The sequence below is a fragment of the Mytilus edulis genome, chromosome 12 (genome assembly GCF_963676685.1).
Source record: "Mytilus edulis chromosome 12, xbMytEdul2.2, whole genome shotgun sequence".
Classification (NCBI taxonomy): domain Eukaryota; kingdom Metazoa; phylum Mollusca; class Bivalvia; order Mytilida; family Mytilidae; genus Mytilus; species Mytilus edulis.
The window spans coordinates 42442809-42462157 of NC_092355.1; the positions used below are offsets into that span (position 1 = coordinate 42442809).

A 19349-nucleotide genomic window follows, 5' to 3' on the forward strand; every position below is an offset into this window, starting at 1 on the left:
TTGATTAATCATATCTTTTGAAACAATAAAATATGGTTTTTTATTCTGTTTTATTTCCCTGGAGTAGCAGAGAAATGTTGCCTTTTTTGCTAAACTTTCCTTAGTTGGATGGTTGTCTTCATGACTAGATATATTTAAAAACGATTTTGTAATAAGGCACTGCCTACGTTCTTCGTAGGGTGGGTCACCCATTTCTACTTGCAGTCCACTTGTGGCTACATTTTTATATGCACCTGTACAAATTCGAAGTGCTTGACTTTGCATCCAGTCCAGTATTTTCTTTACAGAATGTGAGGCAGAATTATATACTTCACATCCGTAGTCTATTTTGGATCTTATAAGAGCAATGTATATGTTTCTAAGAGAATGGCTGTTTGCTCCCCACTTAGTACCTGTTAGAAGTTTCATGCAATTTAGGACTTTACTGCATTTTGCCTCTATATATTGAATATGTTTTAACCAAGTCAATTTACTATCAATAATTATTCCTAAAAATTTCACCTCATTGACTACTTGTAATAGACTGTTACCTAACGTTAATAATAACTTCTCAGACTTTTTCTTTCTACTAAAGACAATAGCTACAGTTTTAGAGGGGGATATGAGAAATCCCCATTTATCACACCATGATTTTATATTGTCAAGATCTTTCTGTATTCTCATTTGAATATAACCAATATTTTTACCACACAGCCATATTGCACTATCGTCTGCAAATTGGGAAATAGAACACTTATTAATACATGAAGGGAGATCGTTTACCATAATATTGAATAATGTCGGACTGATGCAACTTCCTTGCGGGGTACCATTTTGGATCGTGAGAATATCAGAAAGAGTGTTATTTATTTTGACCTGTATTGTTCTGTTAGTGAGAAAACTATTAACCCAACCGAGTATGTTACCCTTTATCCCAATTTTAACCATTTTGTTTAAGAGTCCATACTTCCATATCATATCAAATGCCTTCTGAAAGTCAATAAATACTCCAATTAAATATTCTTTCTTTAAAAATGATTTTTGTATATCGTTATCAAGTCTAATTATTTGTTCCATCGTACTTCTATTTTGACGAAATCCACTCTGATAAGGTGAGTAAATATGGTTTTTCTCAAGGTACCACCTCAGTCTGTTATTTATCATCTTTTCCATAATTTTTACAAAATTAGATGTTAAAGCAATTGGTCTATATGCATGTGGGTCACTTGAATCTTTCCCCTTTTTAAAGCTTGGAATTATTATTGAATGTTTCCAAGCCAGGGGAAGATCTTGTGAGAACCAAATTCTGTTATATAATAAAAGAAGTACACCAAGTGATTTATTACTAAAACTTTTAAACATACTATAGGTAACTTTATCTTTACCAGGAGATGTATCTGATGTATCAGCAATAGCATCCTGTAATTCATTAAGGGTAAATGGTTCATTATAACTCTGAGAGTTTTCAGAAAAATATTGTTTCAAGTTTTCAGCTTCTTTAGACTCAATATGTTCTTTATGTGATATAAATTCTTCTGAATAGTTACTTGAACTACTTACATTGGCAAATGCTTCAGCTAATATATTAGCCTTTTCTTTAGTAGATTCATATATTTTATTTTTATAAATCAAAGTAGGCAAAATTAGAGAATTAATAGTTTTGCCCATCATTCTCTTAATTGTATTCCATACTTGCCCTATATTATTATTATTATTCAAGCCACTGCAGAAGGTTTCCCAATATTGTTGCTGTGTTAATTTAATAGTATTTCTACATTCCTTTTCTTTTTCTTTGTATAATAAATAATCATGTCCACCCCCCGTATGTCTGGCCTTGTTACGAGCTTTATTGCGTTCTTTTACCACCAATGTACAGTTTTCATTCCACCAGGGTACTTCTGGTTTATTATTTTTCCTTCTTTTCTTAGAAGGGATGTGCTCACCAGCAATTTTAATGATAGTGTTAGTGAGATGAGTACATGATTCATTAATATTCTCAGTAACCATGTTCTCACTAAGTTGTTTATGACATGAGCTGGCGAACCCATCCCAATCAGCTTTTTTATAGTTCCAAATCAACTCTTGTTCGCTGTTTGAACAAGACGAGGTTTGATTCAATGTTAATTGTATTACAAAATGGTCACTACCATATAAAGATTTATTATCTACTGTCCACGTTATTTGATGTGCTAACTGTACACTAGACATTGATATATCAATACATGACCATTGTAGATCGGAGGGGTTTTGTCTAGTACCTGATCCATCATTTAACACTATAATATTATTGGTACTAATAGCATTGTGCAATGAGTTACCTTTAGTGTCAGTTTTATTACTACCCCATAGATAATGATGAGCATTAAAGTCACCACAGATAATAAATTTACCATCAATTTGATTCAAGAGATTTATATAATCATCTTCTTTTGTGTCTGTTGATGCATCATAAAGGCTAATAATGGTGACCATATCACTGTTTATTAATATTTGAATTACAGAAGTTTCAAATTTTGAGTTTATTTCTTTCTTAGAGTATGGGATGTCTACTTTGACATATATAGCAGTGCCACCCCCCTTTATACCGTCTCTAACTGAGAAATCTGCAACTGTGTAACCGTTAATTTCAATTAGATCAGTTTCACTTTTAAACCAAGTTTCTTGTAGACATATTACATCTGGATAAGTAGAGGAATTTGATAAATTCCATATATATTCTGGACCATTGCTATGAAAGCTATGGCAATTCCACTGATGTATGACAAATGAACTAGTCATTATTGTTAATAATATAATTATAAAATACATAATGATAGTAATGATGTTCTTCAAATTAATACTCTTTAAGTATATATATATGTATATATATATAATTTTGAATTTTATATTCTGATGGACTGGCTTTTCTCAATATAATGATTCATTTGATCTGTGTCAACATTAGACAAGTTTAGAGTTTTGGCCACTTCACTGATGTACTTTACTACATTCTCAACTGTAATTCTCTCCTTTGGAGCATTAATTATATGAGTTATTGCAACAGTCATTATAGATACCATTTGGGAAGCAGTAATATTTGCTTCACCCAATATGGTTTTTTTGTGGGTTTTTGTTTTACTGATATGTTGCTTATTTAATTCTTTCTCAACAACAAAGGTTTTGGTGTCTTCACCTTTTACAATTTTAGTGGCTTCACCAACTGATATCTTTAATTCTTTGCTCTTTTTGAGAGCTTTTTGTTTTTCCATTCTTTTATGGCAATCTTTGGAGTTAGACTGATGAGGACCTTTACAGTTTACACACACTGCTGTATCAGAATTACACTGACCTTCATGTCTTAAACTACACTTTACACATGCTTTTTCCCTTTTACAATTTGTGGCCACATGGCCAAACTGTTGGCAATTATAGCACTGGATTGGCTTGGGTACAAAAAGTTTGACTCTGTACTTTAGAAACCCAATGCATACATATGTTGGCATTTGTGGTGTGCTAAAGAACAATTTTATAGTTCTAGATGGTGCTCTTTTGGCTTGTTCTTTGTCATAATATGTAAGCCTTATGGCTTTTGTGACCCCATATTCATTTAATGCATATTTAATGTCTTCCTCAGAATATTCCTGAGGTACATTATATATCGTCGCTGGGCTTCTAAAATGTCGTATATGACTTTTTTGGTTAAAAATACTTTTTGACACCAATGGTCCGGGCGGGAGGAAATCTTTGGTATCACAAAATAGCATACAGTTAGACCAATCAAAATGTGTGAATAAGACATATTACAAAATTGCCAATGCCATTTGTTTGTAAAGTTTGCTTCCAAAATGTTGTATGAAAACTTGAAAATCGTTGTAGAATGGCTTTGGGAAAAAAATAATTGTACATTTCTTTATTTCTGTGAAAATAATTTAAGATCTTGGATAATCCAGAAATGTCAACGTTTTCATTTGACTGCTGTTTACAGAAATGTTCAAGTTCACATACGACATTTTGGAAGCATGCATTTTGCCAAAATTTTCAAAGCCTGTTTGTGAGAAATTTTTTTCTTGAAAAATTTGTAATTTACAACATTTTAGAAGCCCAGCGACGATATGCATCCTTGTGAGCTCAGAAGACTTTGTGGTTTAGAGCACTTGACTTGCCATTCACCTAGCTGAGTCGCTTTCATCAGTTGTTTTAGTTGCATACCATCCATACAGTTTACAATAATGTTACCAGATCTTATTGGTCTAATATTTTTAACAATTCCATACTCCTTTGAAATATTTTTTTGAATTTTGATGGGATTTTCTTCTGCTAGGCGAACACCTCTAGCACTGATAATAATATGCTGGTTATCGGGGACAGAGGGTCGAGGGGCATTGCGTAAAGGTCTATATCGGACTGTGGCTGGGGTTTGGATTGCATGTGCATAACTTTTATTTGGACTAGAGATTGCAAATTTGCGTTTCTTGCTCTCTCTTTCTATAGAATTATCAGACATACCTCTTGTGGAGAAGTCAGACTCATAGCCTCTGCCTACTGAAGAGCTTTCTTTAACAGATTCAAAACAGTCGGACTCCGCCATTTTGTTTGTACTCACAGTATACAAACAAGAAAAAAAATCAAAGTTTTTACGACTAATGTAGTAAAGAACTTACAAAAAATAGCTATACTCTACAGAATAATTGTCTTAGGAAGACGTACAATCTATTTCATAAATGAATACCTCAATAGACTATCAATAAATTGATTTCAAAACAGATTCTTCTCTCAGTGAAAAAAAACCGCCGATTGATCCGGGACTCGCCGACCCGAATGGAAGTAATCCTGTCACACATTATATATTAACCTATATTTATTAGATTGTAGTACGATACAGAATGTTTACCTGCCTGACCCTCACGACTGCCCAGGTTATATACAGTGTGGTAATGGTGTAAGTTACCCAAGGGAAGTAATCCTGTCACACATTATATATTAACCTATATTTATTAGATTGTAGTATGATACAGAATGTTTACCTACCTGACTCTGACGACTGCTCAGATTATATACAGTGTGGTAATGATTTTAGTTACCCAAGGGAAGTAATCCTGTCACACATTATATATTAACCTATCTTTATCAGATTGTAGTACCATACAAATGGTTACCTACCTGGCCCAGACAACTGCTCATGTTATATACAGTGTGGTAATGGTGTAAGTTAACTAAGGAAAGTAATCCTGTCACACATTATATATTAACCTATATTTATTAGATTGTAGTACAATACAGAATGATTACCTGCCTGACCGGGCAGACGACTCAGACTGATCAGGATTTATAGTGTGGTAATGGTGATAGTTACCCAAGGGAAGTAATCCTGTCACACATTATATATTAACCTATAGTTATTAGATTGTAGTACAATACAGAATTATTTCCTACCTGACCCTGAGGACTGCTCAGGTTTTATACAGTGTAGTAATGGGTTTAGTTACCCAAGGGAAGTAATCCTGTCACACATTATATATTAACCTATCTTTATCAGATTATAGTACGATACAGAATGGTTACCTACCTGGCCCAGACAACTGCTCAGGTTATATACAGTGTGGTAATGGTGTAAGTTACCCAAGGGAAGTAATCCTGTCACACATTATATATTAACCTATATTTATTAGATTGTAGTACGATACAGAATGGTCACCTACCTAACCCTGAGGACTGCTCAAGTTTTATACAGTGTGCTAATGGTGTTGCTCATATAATGCCATGTCCTACTGGATTACATTGGAACCCAAATATCCTGACTTGTGACCTCCCCGAAAATGTTGAACCAAGATGTAGTACCCTTCAAGGTAGTCAGGCAGCAGGTATGTAACAGATGTCGTCTTATTCTTTAAGGAAAAATCCTTACCCTATATCTCTTTTTGTTTACTGTGATTGCATTTATTTTCGTGGGTACCAATTTTGGTGGACTTAGGAAAACTTGTATCTTCATGGTTAAATAATTTCGTAGTTTTGTTAAGGTTTGCATTGAAGCCTATAGTGAATTTGTCATTAATTGAACATTCAATTTTGTGGTTCACTTTTATCAATGAAAATTAGTATCAAATGAATAACGATGAATCCACAGTTTAATAATTTCAAGGTAGTATTTTAATTTTTCTGTTTCAAATTAAAATGTATGATTCTGACTGGTAATCAGGCAACATTCAGTTTTAATTGTTTAAAAAATTAGTTTAAGCACTACATTGCAGTATAGAAAAAACACCATGATAAATCAATATGGACTTAGTTCTTTGTTGATTAAAATGAATTATTTAAAAAAAAAAAAAATTTTTATTCTAAATGAATGAATTTTATTTATATTTTTTAGTCTCTCAATGTAATTATTTTATGTCACAGATAGGTTAAAAGCGGTTGGGGCATATTGTTCTGGTCTGTGCAACCATCTATTCGTCTGTCCATCTGTCCCGCTTCAAGTTAAAGTTTTTGGTTGAGGATAATTTTTTGCTGAAGGTGAAATCCAATCAACTTGAAACTTAATACTGCTGTTGCCTATGATATTATCTGTCTAATTTTAATGCCAAATTGCAAATAAATTTTATATGTAACATTGTCCTGATGATGCCTATCTATATAGGTGAAACATGTCGACCATTAAAACTATCGTTCAGGTTATTTTAAAGTGTGCAAATTATTTTTTATGTTATTTCGAATAGACAGATAAAATACTGCAGTTATTTTAATAATTCCATTTTAAACCGGATTAAACTATGAAAAAATGTTGATGACGTCATGGTCACATGACTAAATTATGTCTATGAGCTGATAAACAAAACAACTTCAGCCAATCAGAAGACGCTTTACATCCAAAATTAAATTATTGCTATGTGTTAAAAATATCTGAGTGTTGTTGTCTTTTGTGACATATATAATATGATAGTGTGTATGGGTCATTCATGTACTATGGACACATTCTTATTTTTCAAACGTTAAAAATCAATTTTCTAAAAAATGAGGTCTATAAAGGTTAAATGTTAACCTTGAAATTGGTGAACTAAAACTTCAGAAAAAAAACCAAGAAAGAAGGAATTAGTTATGATTAAATGTCAGGTAAATGTAAATAAGACAGCAACCCAACAACAAAATTCCAATATGATATCTGGGACAACATATACAATAAAGCAATAAAAAATCTTGTCAAGCTTTTATTCACCCTGAGTTTAGAAAAGAAAAATTAGAGACATGGGTGTATAATATTTCATTAAATCTTTACAACCATTTGACCAAATTAAAACAAAAAAACAGCTATTCACTGCTGTTTATCGCCTTAGCATCAAAGATAGTCCACTTACTTGAAGATCTATGAAACTACTACACATTTAATCAAACTTTGTCCTATGACCCCACCTGCCAACCAACATGACGGACATGGCTGAAAATAAAACGTGGATATAATGTATTTTTTGGCTTATATCTCTGAAACTAAATCATTTAGAGCAAATTTGATGTCTTTAAATTCTAAAAATGTTCATCAGGTTAAGATCTATCTGTCCTGAAATTTTCAAGCAAATCATACCACCTGTTGTTGGGTTGCTGACCCTGAATTGGCAATTTTAAGGAAATTTTGCAGTTTGGCATATTATCTTTAATTACATCTTATGTAAGAATCTTGGATTTTGATTAGTTGATAGCTAGTGTATTTTTCACCAATTTACTGTTATCAAATGAATATCGTTCATTTTTTAATGCCGCCGGGGTATTTGCCAAAAGGATATGCCTTTTTTACCCTCTCTGCCGTGGTATTTACCAAAAAGTACTCTATCCGACTAGACGCTTGTAACGTCATGATCATCAATGCGTTTTTGAACATTAACATTCGGTGTAATTAAACAGATATTGCATGTACTTGAGGGGTATTTGCGAAAAATATCCCTCCTTAACATGATATATCTGTTTAGAATATTATACAATTACTGTCTGTTGATGAGGTAAATATGCGATTTTATTGACTTTTGAAAAAATGATATTCACTGAGGCCGACGGCCGAAGTGAATATCAGTTTTTCAAAAGTCAATAAACCCCCATATTTACCGAAACAAAAGACAGTAATTGTTTTATTTCATAGTCCGAGAGAAGAAAATGTATCTAATGACAAACATATACCAATTTTTTTTTTACATGAAACATTTTACCATAACGTTGCATGTAAAAGCGCGTGGCGTTTAGCGCGGTGAATAACACTTTCACAGGTGAATATGCTTTTTTATTCAAAATCCAATTTATATAGAAAAGCCTACTAAAATAATACCAATATGGAATAATATTATATATTATATAAGTATAACAGTTGCATTGATTTATGCATCAAATGTAAATAAAAATTTCAGGTGATCGAGACAGGCTCCTTGGCTAGTTATAACAACTATTTGCAAAGATCAAATTACTGTAAAAAATTAATTTCTTTTTGCAAGGATCAGATCAAATTACTTTATAGTTACTATTTTACAAGGATGAAGTTTCTTTACAAGTTAGAGATTTTTTTGTTGCATATAAATGATATTTTTCAATTGAACAAAATACTAGTCAAATTAATTTTTTTATTGTAATTTTAGAAGGCATTATACAAACAATGCCATAAAAAAACAATGCAACTTTCCAGTTTTGCAAAAACCCCGGCATGATCTTGTCCCAATTTCACCTGAACAAAAACATCCCAAATATTTCTGGATTTATATTGTATTTTTAAAAGGAATCTGGCTTGTCATGTTTTGGATTTTTTGTCAGATTTTCGGAATCCTCTGGTTTTATCCATTTGAATGCCTTGAAAAAATTTGCCCTTTGACCCCCATTTTTCTTTTTGTAAATCTTTTACATGTATCATGATAAGCCATCTGTAAAAGTCTTATAAAATTTTAATTATTTTTTTTATAGTTTTTGAGAACTTAAACTTGTCAATGATAAAGCTATGAAAAGTCAGGAGAGAATATTTTCCCGCCAGAATTTCAATGGCTAATATCTCGAAAACAAGCACGGTGACCTATATATTTTTTTGCTCTTTGGATTCCTTTATTCAATATAAACTAATGTTTTGAAAAGTTAATTACTTGTCCTATTAGAAAGTCCTGTAATGTGTTTGTTCTTTTAGAAAGTCCTGTAATTTGTTCGTCCTTTTCGAAAGTTCTGTAATTTGTTTGTCCTTTTAGACAGTCCTGTAATTTGTCTGTCCTTTTAGAAAGTCCTGTAAATTGTTTGTCCTTGTAGAAAGTCCTGTAAATTGTTTGTTCTTTTAGAAAGTCCTGTAAATTGTTTGTCCTTTTAAAAAGTTCTGTAATTTGTTTGTCCTTTTAGAAAGTCCTGTAAATTGTTTGTCCTTTTAGAAAGTCCTGTAATTTGTTTGTCCTTTTAGAAAGTCCTGTAATTTGTCTGTTCTTTTAGAAATTCCTGTAAATTGTTTGTCCTTTTAGAATGTCCTGTAATTGTTTGTCCTTTTAGAAAGTCCTGTCATTTGTGTGTCCTATTAGAAAGTCCTGTAATTGTCTGTCCTTTTAGAAAGTTCTGTAATTGATTGTCCTTTTAGAAAGTCCTGTAATTTGTTTGTCCTATTAGAAAGTCCTATAATGTGTTTGTCCTTTTAGAAAGTCCTGTAATTTGTTTGTCCTTTTAGAAAGTCCTGTAATATGTTTGTCCTTTTAGAAATTCCTGTAATTTATTTGTCCTTTTAGAAAGTCCTGTAATTTGTTTGTCCTATTAGAAATTTCTGTCATTTATTTGTCCTTTTAGAAAGTCCTGTAATTGGTTTGTCCTATTAGAAAGTCCTGTAAATTTTTTGTCCTTTTAGAAAGTCCTGTAAATTGTTTGTCCTTTTAGAAATTCCTGTCATTTGTTTGTCCTTTTAGAAAGTCCTGTAATGTGTTTGTCCTTTTAGAAATTCCTGTAATTTATTTGTCCTTTTAGAAAGTCCTGTAATTATTTGTCCTATTAGAAAGTCCTGTAATGTGTTTGTCCTTTTAGAAAGTCCTGTAAATGATTTGTCCTTTTAGAAAGTCCTGTAATTGTTTGTCCTTTTAGAAAGTCCTGTAATTTGTTTTGTTTGTCCTTTTAGAAAGTCCTGTAATTTGTTTGTCCTATTAGAAAATCCTGTAATGTGTTTGTCCTTTTAGAAAGTCCTGTAATTTATTTGTCCTTTTAGAAAGTCCTGTAATTTGATTGTTCATTTAGAAAGTCCTGTAATACGTTTGTCCTTTTAGAAAGTCCTGTAATTTTTTTGTCCTTTTAGAAAGTCCTGTTATTTGCTTGTCCTTTTAGAAAGTCCTGTAATTTGATAGTCCTTTTAGAAAGTCCTGTAATGTGTTTGTCCTTTTAGAAAGTCCTGTAATTTGTTTGTCCTTTTAGAAAGTCCTGTAATTTGTTTGTCCTTTTAGAAAGTCCTTTAATTTGTTTGTCCTATTAGAAAGTCCTATAATGTGTTTGTCCTTTTAGAAAGTCCTGTAAATTGTTTGTCCTTTTAGAAAGTCCTGTAATACGTTTGTCCTTTTAGAAAGTCCTGTAATTTGTTTGTCCTTTTAGAAAGTTTGGTAATTTATTTGTCCTTTTAGAAAGTCCTGTAATTTGTTTGTCCTTTTAGAAAGTCCTGTAATTTATTTGTCCTTTTGAAAGTCCTGTAATTTGTTTGTCCTATTAGAAAGTCCTGTAATGTGTTTGTCCTTTTAGAAAGTCCTGTATTTTTTTTGTCCTTTTAGAAAGTCCTGTAATTTGTTTGTCCTTTTAGAAAGTCATGTAATTTATTTGTTCTTTTAGAAAGTCCTGTAATTTGTTTGTCCTATTAGAAAGTCCTGTAATGTGTTTGTTCTTTTAGAAAGTCCTGTAATTTGATTGTTCTTTTAGAAAGTTCAGTAATTTGTTAGTTCTTATTAGAAAGTCCGTAATTTGTTTGTTCTTTTAGAAAGTCCTGTAATTTATTTGTTCTTTTTGAAAGTCCTGTAATTTGTTTGTCCTATTAGAAAGTCCTGTAATGTGTTTGTCCTTTTAGAAAGTCCTGTAATTTTTTTGTCCTTTTAGAAAGTCCTGTAATTTGTTTGTCCTTTTAGAAAGTCCTGTAATTTGATTGTTCTTTTAGAAAGTCCTGTAATTTATTTGTTCTTTAAGAAAGTCCTGTAATTTGTTTGTCCTATTAGAAAGTCCTGTAATGTGTTTGTCCTATTAGAAAGTCCTGTAATTTTTTTGTCCTTTTAGAAAGTCCTGTAATTTGTTTGTTCTTTTAGAAAGTCCTGTAATTTGTTTGTCCGTTTAGAAAGTCCTGTAATTTGTTTGTCCTATTAGAAAGTCCTATAATTTGTTTGTCCGTTTAGAAAGTCCTGTAATTTGTTTGTCCTTTTAGAAAGTCCTGTAATTTGTTTGTCCTATTAGAAAGTCCTATAATTTGTTTGTCCGTTTAGAAAGTCCTGTAATTTGTTTGTCCTTTTAGAAAATCCATGTGATATTGATACGTGTAACGGCAATGGGATATGTGTAGTGGTAAATGGTGCAGCTGTTTGTAATTGTTTCCAAGGATGGCTGACAGATAATTGTTCAGGTAAAATATATTTTGTTATGAAGATTAGATCAAAGAAGGGGGAGGGGGTAATGATACTTTTGTTGGCAATAGTAACTGTTCAGAGGTTATGTTGTGAATGGTGCAGCTGTTTGTAATGGTTACCATGTTTACCATTGATGGTTGTCAGATAGTTGTTCAGGTAAACTTTAAGCACAATTGGTCTTTTGTTGGTGAGTTAATATGTATATGTATAATTAGTATAGCCATTTCAGATATAAGCTATAGATTCTGTGATAAGAGAGACACATTTTATTCTATTCTACAGTGCCCATTTGTTAAAGATTTTAGACATTGTTTTGTTTTGTTAAAAAGAAAATAAAAAAAATTAACATGTCCTTATTTCCTTAGGGTTTTTTCTCTATCTTTTTTTCAATATATTATGAATAGACTAGAGATTTTTGCAGTTAACCCTCTACATGCAGTTAATGAAATAAAATTCAAACGTCAATACTTTTGTTAAATGTTTATGAAATACCTTTTGAGGTGGGGTTAGAAAACATCTACATGCAGTTTGGGGTTACATTTTACAAACATCAGTACCTTTGATAAATCTTTATGAAATAACTTTTTGGGAGGGGGATAGAGAACATCTACATGCAGTTTAAGGGTTCATAGTTTTAAGCATTAGTACTTTTGTTAAATCTGTATGAAATACCTTTTATAGAGGGGATAGGGAACATCTACATGCAGTTTTAGGGTTAATAGTTTTAAGCATCAGTACTTGTTTAATTTTTATGAAATACCTTTTAAATAGGGGATAGGGAACATCTACATTCAGTTTTAGGGTAAATAGTTTTAAGCATCAGTACTTGTTAAATCTTTATGAAATACCTTTAGGGGCAGGGGGAGGGGAGGTAAGGTTACTTGTAATGGTAAGGATAGTATTTAATAACATGTGTCCATTGATGATCCAGTATGTATATCTTTATGTACATAATAACTTCTTAAAATTGTGTCCTCAACTTGTAGCCTTCATAGTGTTCTGTCAGTTGGTCTGTCTGTCTGTTCATCTGTTTTCCCCCATGGCATCTGTCATCATGTTTTGTTGAATATACCCTACTGTCACTCAAGCTGACTAATTTTACTAATTATGCATTACCACAAACATGCCTTTTGATATCAAGCAACAATCACTTTGTAATTGTGATGTCAAAGTTTTAGCTCACCAGGCCAAGTGAGATTTTCTCATTACTTCATTGTACTTGGTGTCCCTCGTGTTTTGTCATTTGTTGTCTTCTCGTCTGAAGCTACTGAGACATATTTTACCAAACTTGGCCACAATCTTCATTTGTGTATTTAGTTTAAAATATGTGTCCATCGACCCCATTTTCTAACCAACATGGCTGTCATAGCTTAAAATAGAAAAAAAAGTGGTAAAATACAGTGTTTGGCCTATATCTCTGAAACTATAACAAATCAGACTTATTTAAGGTTTAGGTCTGTCTGTCCATTAAATTTTATGTCAAATCAGACAACCCGTTTTTGGGTTGCTGTCCTGATTTGGTATTTATCAGGAAATTTTGCAGTTTGTTAAAAATTCTAATTTATATAGAGATTAACTGTAAACAGCAATTATATTCAGCAACGTAAGATCTACAAATAAGTCACAATAATTTTCTGCAAATTGTTTTGGTAATTTTTGTAAATGTTTGCAAAAATCGTCTCCTTTTAATTTATGGTCAAATCAAAACAAACTTGGTCTCAATCATTATTATGTTATCTAATGCTATTTATTGTGATTTTCACCTAATTAAACTTGATTACTAAAACCACGGCAGGCACAGATGAGCAACACAGGCTCAAGAGAGCCTCTAATTTAAATTGTGATGTCAAATTTGATGGAAACTTGTGTGATTTTACAAAATGTTGGACCCATTTGCATACAAGTATTAATATGTCTATTAACGTACTGTAAATTCAGAAATTATAGGGAGGTTTTAATTAAACAAATAATGTGACAGGGTGAATATAGCAATAATCAAAACTCTTATTATAATAACTGAATTATAGATCTTTATGCAGATTTGCTTGTAATCGCAATAATAAAAGTTGCAATTTATTTGAGAAAAATCGCAATAATAAATGCACACAATAATTCTGAATTCATAGTTTCTCAACTTTTCCATTTAGCAGGATTTACAAATTCTTTATTGTTTTTCAGAACATGTTTGTGACAATGTGACTGTCTGTAGTGAAAGAGGAAAATGTAATAGGACAACAGGAGAATGTCACTGTGAAATACCATGGGCTGGTGCAAACTGTGAAGGTATGCAAAATACATGACAGGACCTTTATGGGGACTTCGGGATCTGTTGGGGATTTCGGGATCAGCCCTTCCTGGATAAGGAATTCTTTTTATTATTTCAGGATGTCGGGATTTAAAGTGATTTAAATTAGGGACCTCAGGATTTTGTGCTTATAATCCCAGGTTTCGGGATGAGGACCCCTCTTACCCCTCCCCCCCTCATGAGCAGGGACTCCCCAACCCACCCCTGTACATATGGAAAATTTCACTTACATGAATTTCTTGGGATTTGAGATTCATGTGAAAATCCCATAACTTTTTTCACTTGAATTTCATGTGAATTTTCAAATAATGTTATTCAAACATCATCTGGTTTATAAAATTAAATTAAAATCATGAAAAATGACTAACATTTTTCTGTAATGTTCATGTAAAAAATTTCAACTGGACTTAAAGTGAGTTTGTCGCATGTATATAAGCTTTTTTGAGGATAATTCCACATGAAATTTCATGTGATTTTCATGTGAGATTTGTTTGAAATTCATGTGGTCAAAATGAACTGCCCCGATAGTCGTCTTTTCCTCAAATACAAAATTCCAATTAAGAAATAACACCAGGTTGAGACTCTCCTACATTTGTAGTTTTTAAAAAGGATAACTCTTGCTTAAATTAAAGTGTAATCTTTGTTCTTTGTGCTTTTTGATTTTTCAGCATCTGTTATTTATGACTGTAAAAAAATTTATTATAATTTTTTTTTTTGTAATTACAAATCTATTAATATTAATACATTTTCTGATGTTGTTGGTTTATGGGAAATATTACCATCCACACACAATTTTGACATGTTGGATAAGACTTCTCATTTGACTTTGCAATTGGTCAATGAAGGACAAAACATGTCACTCACTCAGCCAATCAGATTACAAAGATTCCTACACTATAAGTTGGAGAAACTCAGGTACCTATTTGTATACACTGGGGTACTCTCAATATTTTTTTTGTTTTAAATTCCTCTTAAAATCTTCCCTATAACCCTTTCTTGATCTATCCCTGATTTTACCATTTGTTTCATTTAGTTTGTAATGCATCAAAGGCAGTAGATGTTGTGTTCATATTGGATGAAACTGGTAGCATTTCTGACGCACAGTTTCAACAAGCAAAACAAGCTATTTTTGATACAATCAACATTCTCACCATTGGTACAGATGATGTCCAAGTAGCTATGGTAACCTTTACTACAAAACAGAGGCTACATTTTCATTTTGATGTCTTTGATAACAGCCAAGATCTGATTGCTAACATAGCAGCCATAGTTAAACCAGCGTCAGGTTCTACAAAAATCCATGGAGCAGTTGATTTCACCCGGCTTAATGTTCTAGCACATCAAAGCAACAGACCAAATGTTAGAGATGTTATCATTCTGTTAACTGATGGTAATTCAAGGGTAGGAGGAAGTGAAGCAACGCGGAAGCTAAAAGATATAGAATCAGCAAAGAAGATAAAAGATAATCTGAATGCTGTATTTATAAGTGTTGGAATCGGCGTGGACATTGATCGTGATACTTTGAAAGCAATGGCCTCTTTACCAGAGTACTATTTGGAAACAGACTTTGATAAACTAGGGTTAGATCTAAAAAGCATAATAGATAAGGTCGTCAACTGTAAGCAGGACTAGGTTTGTTAAACATTTATAAGAGGGGGATGATACTTCTTTTTTTTGTGGGGGAATGGGATGTACTATTATGATTAAGAGGATGTATTTAAGCTAGAATATATATTTTCACTTATTGCTAGACAGGCTTTAAATGATTTTTCGCTGATTGCAAGATTGTTTTTTTATAATTTTCACTAATTGGTGACTAGATTTATATTCTTTTTCATTTATTGCTTAACTAACTACATGTGTATTCATTTATACTTATTGCTAGACTGGATTTATATTCTTTTTTCACTGATTGCTGAACTGACTTTATATTCATTTTTTCACTTTTTGTTAAGCAAGCTTTTATTCATTTTCACTTATGCTTGACTGGCATTTAATTCTTTTATCACTTATTGCTAGACTAGCTTTATATTTTCTTTGACTTTTTGCTGAATAAGTTTTATATTCTTTTTCATTTATTGCTAGATAGACTTTATATTCATTTTCACTTATTGCTAGACTTGCTATATATTCATTTCCACTTTGTACAGAAATATTTCCTATATGGTATTGAGAAAGGTCATTTTGTTTTTATTCTCCTGGATAATCATCTTAAAAGTCTCCTATTTCCCAACTTTCTTTACTCTCTTGATTTATGACAAAATAATACAAAAAACAAAATATGATAAACAGCAACTTTCTACTACCACTGAATTGCAGGTTAATTTGGCCAAGCACATACAGACACATGCAGGGTTAAATGTGAGTTTAAGAGCGCTCATCTTGGCACTTATTTTGAAAAGTGATGTACCAAGACAGGTAGAAATTTCTTTTTTTTTCTTTTTAAGATCATCTAGCCTGAAAGGCGATGTGAAATATTTTCATCTGGTGGTGTCTGTTGTACTAATTGTCAGCCATCACACACTTTTTTTTTAATCTTCTCTGGAACCACAAAACTATTTTCAATCAAAGTTTGAAACAGAAATAAGAAGATGTTGTATAAGTGTCAATGAGACAACTCCCCATCACATTGTGTAAAAAGTAATCAATTATAGGTCAAAGTTTGCTCTTCAATCAGGAGTCTTGGCTAATTCTGAACAAAAAGCTGTAAAGGGACACAAAATCACTAGTGTGAAATAATTCTAACAGGAAAACCACTGGTCTGATCTATATAAAAAAGAGCTTTAAAGAAAGATCCTCCTATTATAAAGTATGAAGTGTCCTTTTTGAAAAAAAATTATCTTCTCAAAACTTTATGTCTCTCCCCTCAGAATCAAAAATGAGAAAAAAATGCTGAAAATCTCTATAATAAAACACAATGAAGATATTGACTCTTTTATAAAACAATCAGTCATTATATCATCTGAGGGCAAAAGTCTTTTTTTTTCAAGGGTAATTGTTTTCAATGTGTTCTTTTATTAAAAAGTTGTTATTTCTTTGCTGTTTTTTTTTTTTTACAAACTGATTTATATAAATTAAAAAAATGTTTTTTTCTTTGCCATGTTATTTTTTGTTTTGTTTTTTGTTACAAGCTAGTTATGTTTATTTGACAATTGAAATATTATTTATTCCTGTAAGTGGAACAAACATGGACACTATGTATTAGGCTAAAAGTAGAACATTATCAGAAAAGTAAAATATATAAAGGATGTATTTAGGTGAAATGAAAAAAAATCTTGATATTAAAATTGCTACTATAAGTCAAAAGAGCATTTCAGTACGGAATAAAATATGTAAAAAATATTGATGGTTATGGAGCTAATTTTCAAGATATTATTTTTCCTAAATAAAGGGTGGGGAAAGCTGACTCAGGATTGTTTCCCTTTATTTGCTTTGGTATTATTTGGGTATTAAATGGAAAGAAAAAAAATCTAGAATCTGCTTATTTTTTTAGTTAATGACCTTTTATAACATAATTGGAAAGAAATAGGGGTGTTATGAACTTATGAGGCATCTCAGCATATGCACTCTTGTCCAGTAGTCAGCACTTCGATGTTGACATGAATATCAATTATATGGTCATTTTAATAAATTTTCTGTTTACCAAACTTTGAATTTTTCGGAAAAACTAAGGATTTTCTTACCCCAGGAGTAGATTACCTTAGCCGTATTTGGCACAACGTTTTGGAATTTTGGGTCCTCAATGCTCTTCAACTTTGTATTTGTTTGGCTTTTTAACTATTTTGATCTGAGCGTCACTGATGAGTCTTATGTAGACGAAACGCGCGTCTGGCGTATAAAATTATAATCCTGGTACTTTTGATAACTGTTTAAATAGATTGACTTATTTCATTTTTTTCGAATAGGTAATTTGTTTCCATCGAAAATAAGGGGAAGAAATAAAATTTACAACATTGAATAAAGCATTATCAAAAAAGTTGTTTATGTATTGTTTGTTTATGAAAATGAATTGTGTATATGACATTTATATTTCATTTCTAGCTATTTTTTGCTGTAGTATTATCTTTTTAAGTTTAATTTATAATGATATTATATCATTTCAGAGATCACCTTTAACTGGGAAAAAAAGAAGAAAAAATTGAGGAGTCTTGCATGATAATATTTATTATGAAATAAAATTGTGTCAAAATTGTCTTCTATCTGCATTTGTGCACCGATGATTGTAAGCAGGGATTTGCTTGGATAAGAAAAAGAAAAATGGTGCAATTTTACTGTAGTAATGTTTTTACTATTATAATCCCGTCATTGTGTTATTGTGTCATGGTAAATTTTTGTATTCTTGTTTTTCTATTTTGCCTATGTGCTTTGTCTATATGCCTTTTGTGCATCTTTGTTACATAATTGTTTGTTCTATAGGGACTAAGATTATAACCAAAGTTGACTGCTCCCCATTTTAACTTTGTAAGTATTATGTCTGTTTGTTTAGTTCACACATCGTTGTCAATATAATGGATTTTTTTGCAACTGTCATACAAGTTAGAGGTTAAGCAAGCTTTAAAACCAAACTTAATCCACCATTTTCTACATATGAAAATGCCTGTACCAAGGCAGGAATATGACAGTTGTTGTCCATTTGTTTAATGTGTTTGAGCTTTTGATTTTGAAATTTTTTCACAGACTTTCCGTTTTAAATTTTCAATGAAGGTCAGTATATTTATGATTTTTTTTTATAACAAATGAAAATAAAACTTTATAAAATTTACTCTTCCGAAGCCCATTTTCTGATTAACTTTCATCAGGAAGGCTCAAACCATCAAATTGAGAAAGGAAATTGGGAATGTGTCAAATCGACAACCCGACCATAGAGCAGACAACAGACAAAGGCCACCAATGGGTCTTCAATGTAGCGAGAAACTCCCGCACCCTTAGGCGTCCTTCAGCTGGCCCCTTAAAAAATATGTATACTAGTACAGTGACAATGGACGTCATACTAAACTTCGAATTATACACAGGAAACTAAAATTAAAAATCATACAAGACTAACTAAGTTCAGAGGTTCCTGACTTGCGACAGGCACAAAATTGCGGCGGGGTTAAACATGTTTATGAGATCTCAAACCCCCCCCCCCCCCCGGACCTCTAGCCAATGTAGAAAAGTAAACGCATAACAATAAACATTTGTACGCATAACATAAACATTTGAAACCCACGATTACAATATATACATAGAAACATTAGGGGCTTAATGATCAATATACTCATATATACCAGTATTGAAATTTAATATTTACGCCAGATGCACGTTTTGTCTACAAAAGACGCATCAGTGACGCTCAAATCAAAATTGTTTAAAAAGCCAAATAAAGTTGAAAAGCATTGAGGACCAAACTTTCGTAAAAAAACCAGCTAAGGTTATCTTAGGTAGAAAACAAAAGCAATCTAATTGGATAGCCTAATTCAACTACAATGTAAGATCATCTGATGATTTCCTTGATAGGAGGGTTGCTGCTGACT

At 31.9% G+C, this 19349-nt stretch overlaps 2 protein-coding genes across 9 annotated transcripts in view; one reads left to right on the forward strand and one right to left on the reverse strand.

The window, feature by feature from the left end:
* The window catches only part of LOC139498509 (neurogenic locus notch homolog protein 1-like), a 111248-nt gene extending 93220 nt beyond the window's left edge, over positions 1-18028 (forward strand). For all 8 annotated transcript variants that reach the window (XM_071286925.1, XM_071286930.1, XM_071286933.1 and 5 more), the window contains 5 exons: positions 5628-5819; positions 11420-11527; positions 13710-13814; positions 14870-15468; positions 17940-18028. In XM_071286925.1, the coding sequence (XP_071143026.1) occupies positions 5628-5819; positions 11420-11527; positions 13710-13814; positions 14870-15468 (1004 nt within the window). In that variant the 3' untranslated portion in view covers positions 17940-18028. The remainder of the gene's footprint in view (positions 1-5627; positions 5820-11419; positions 11528-13709; positions 13815-14869; positions 15469-17939) is intronic.
* LOC139499267 (uncharacterized) lies at positions 10749-11171 on the reverse strand (the record flags this gene model as incomplete). Its single annotated transcript, XM_071287939.1, has 2 exons — positions 10749-10832; positions 11115-11171. Coding segments are annotated over 2 exons (141 nt in total), but the record flags the coding sequence as incomplete, so codon positions are not given.
* Positions 18029-19349: the final 1321 nt, after the last annotated feature.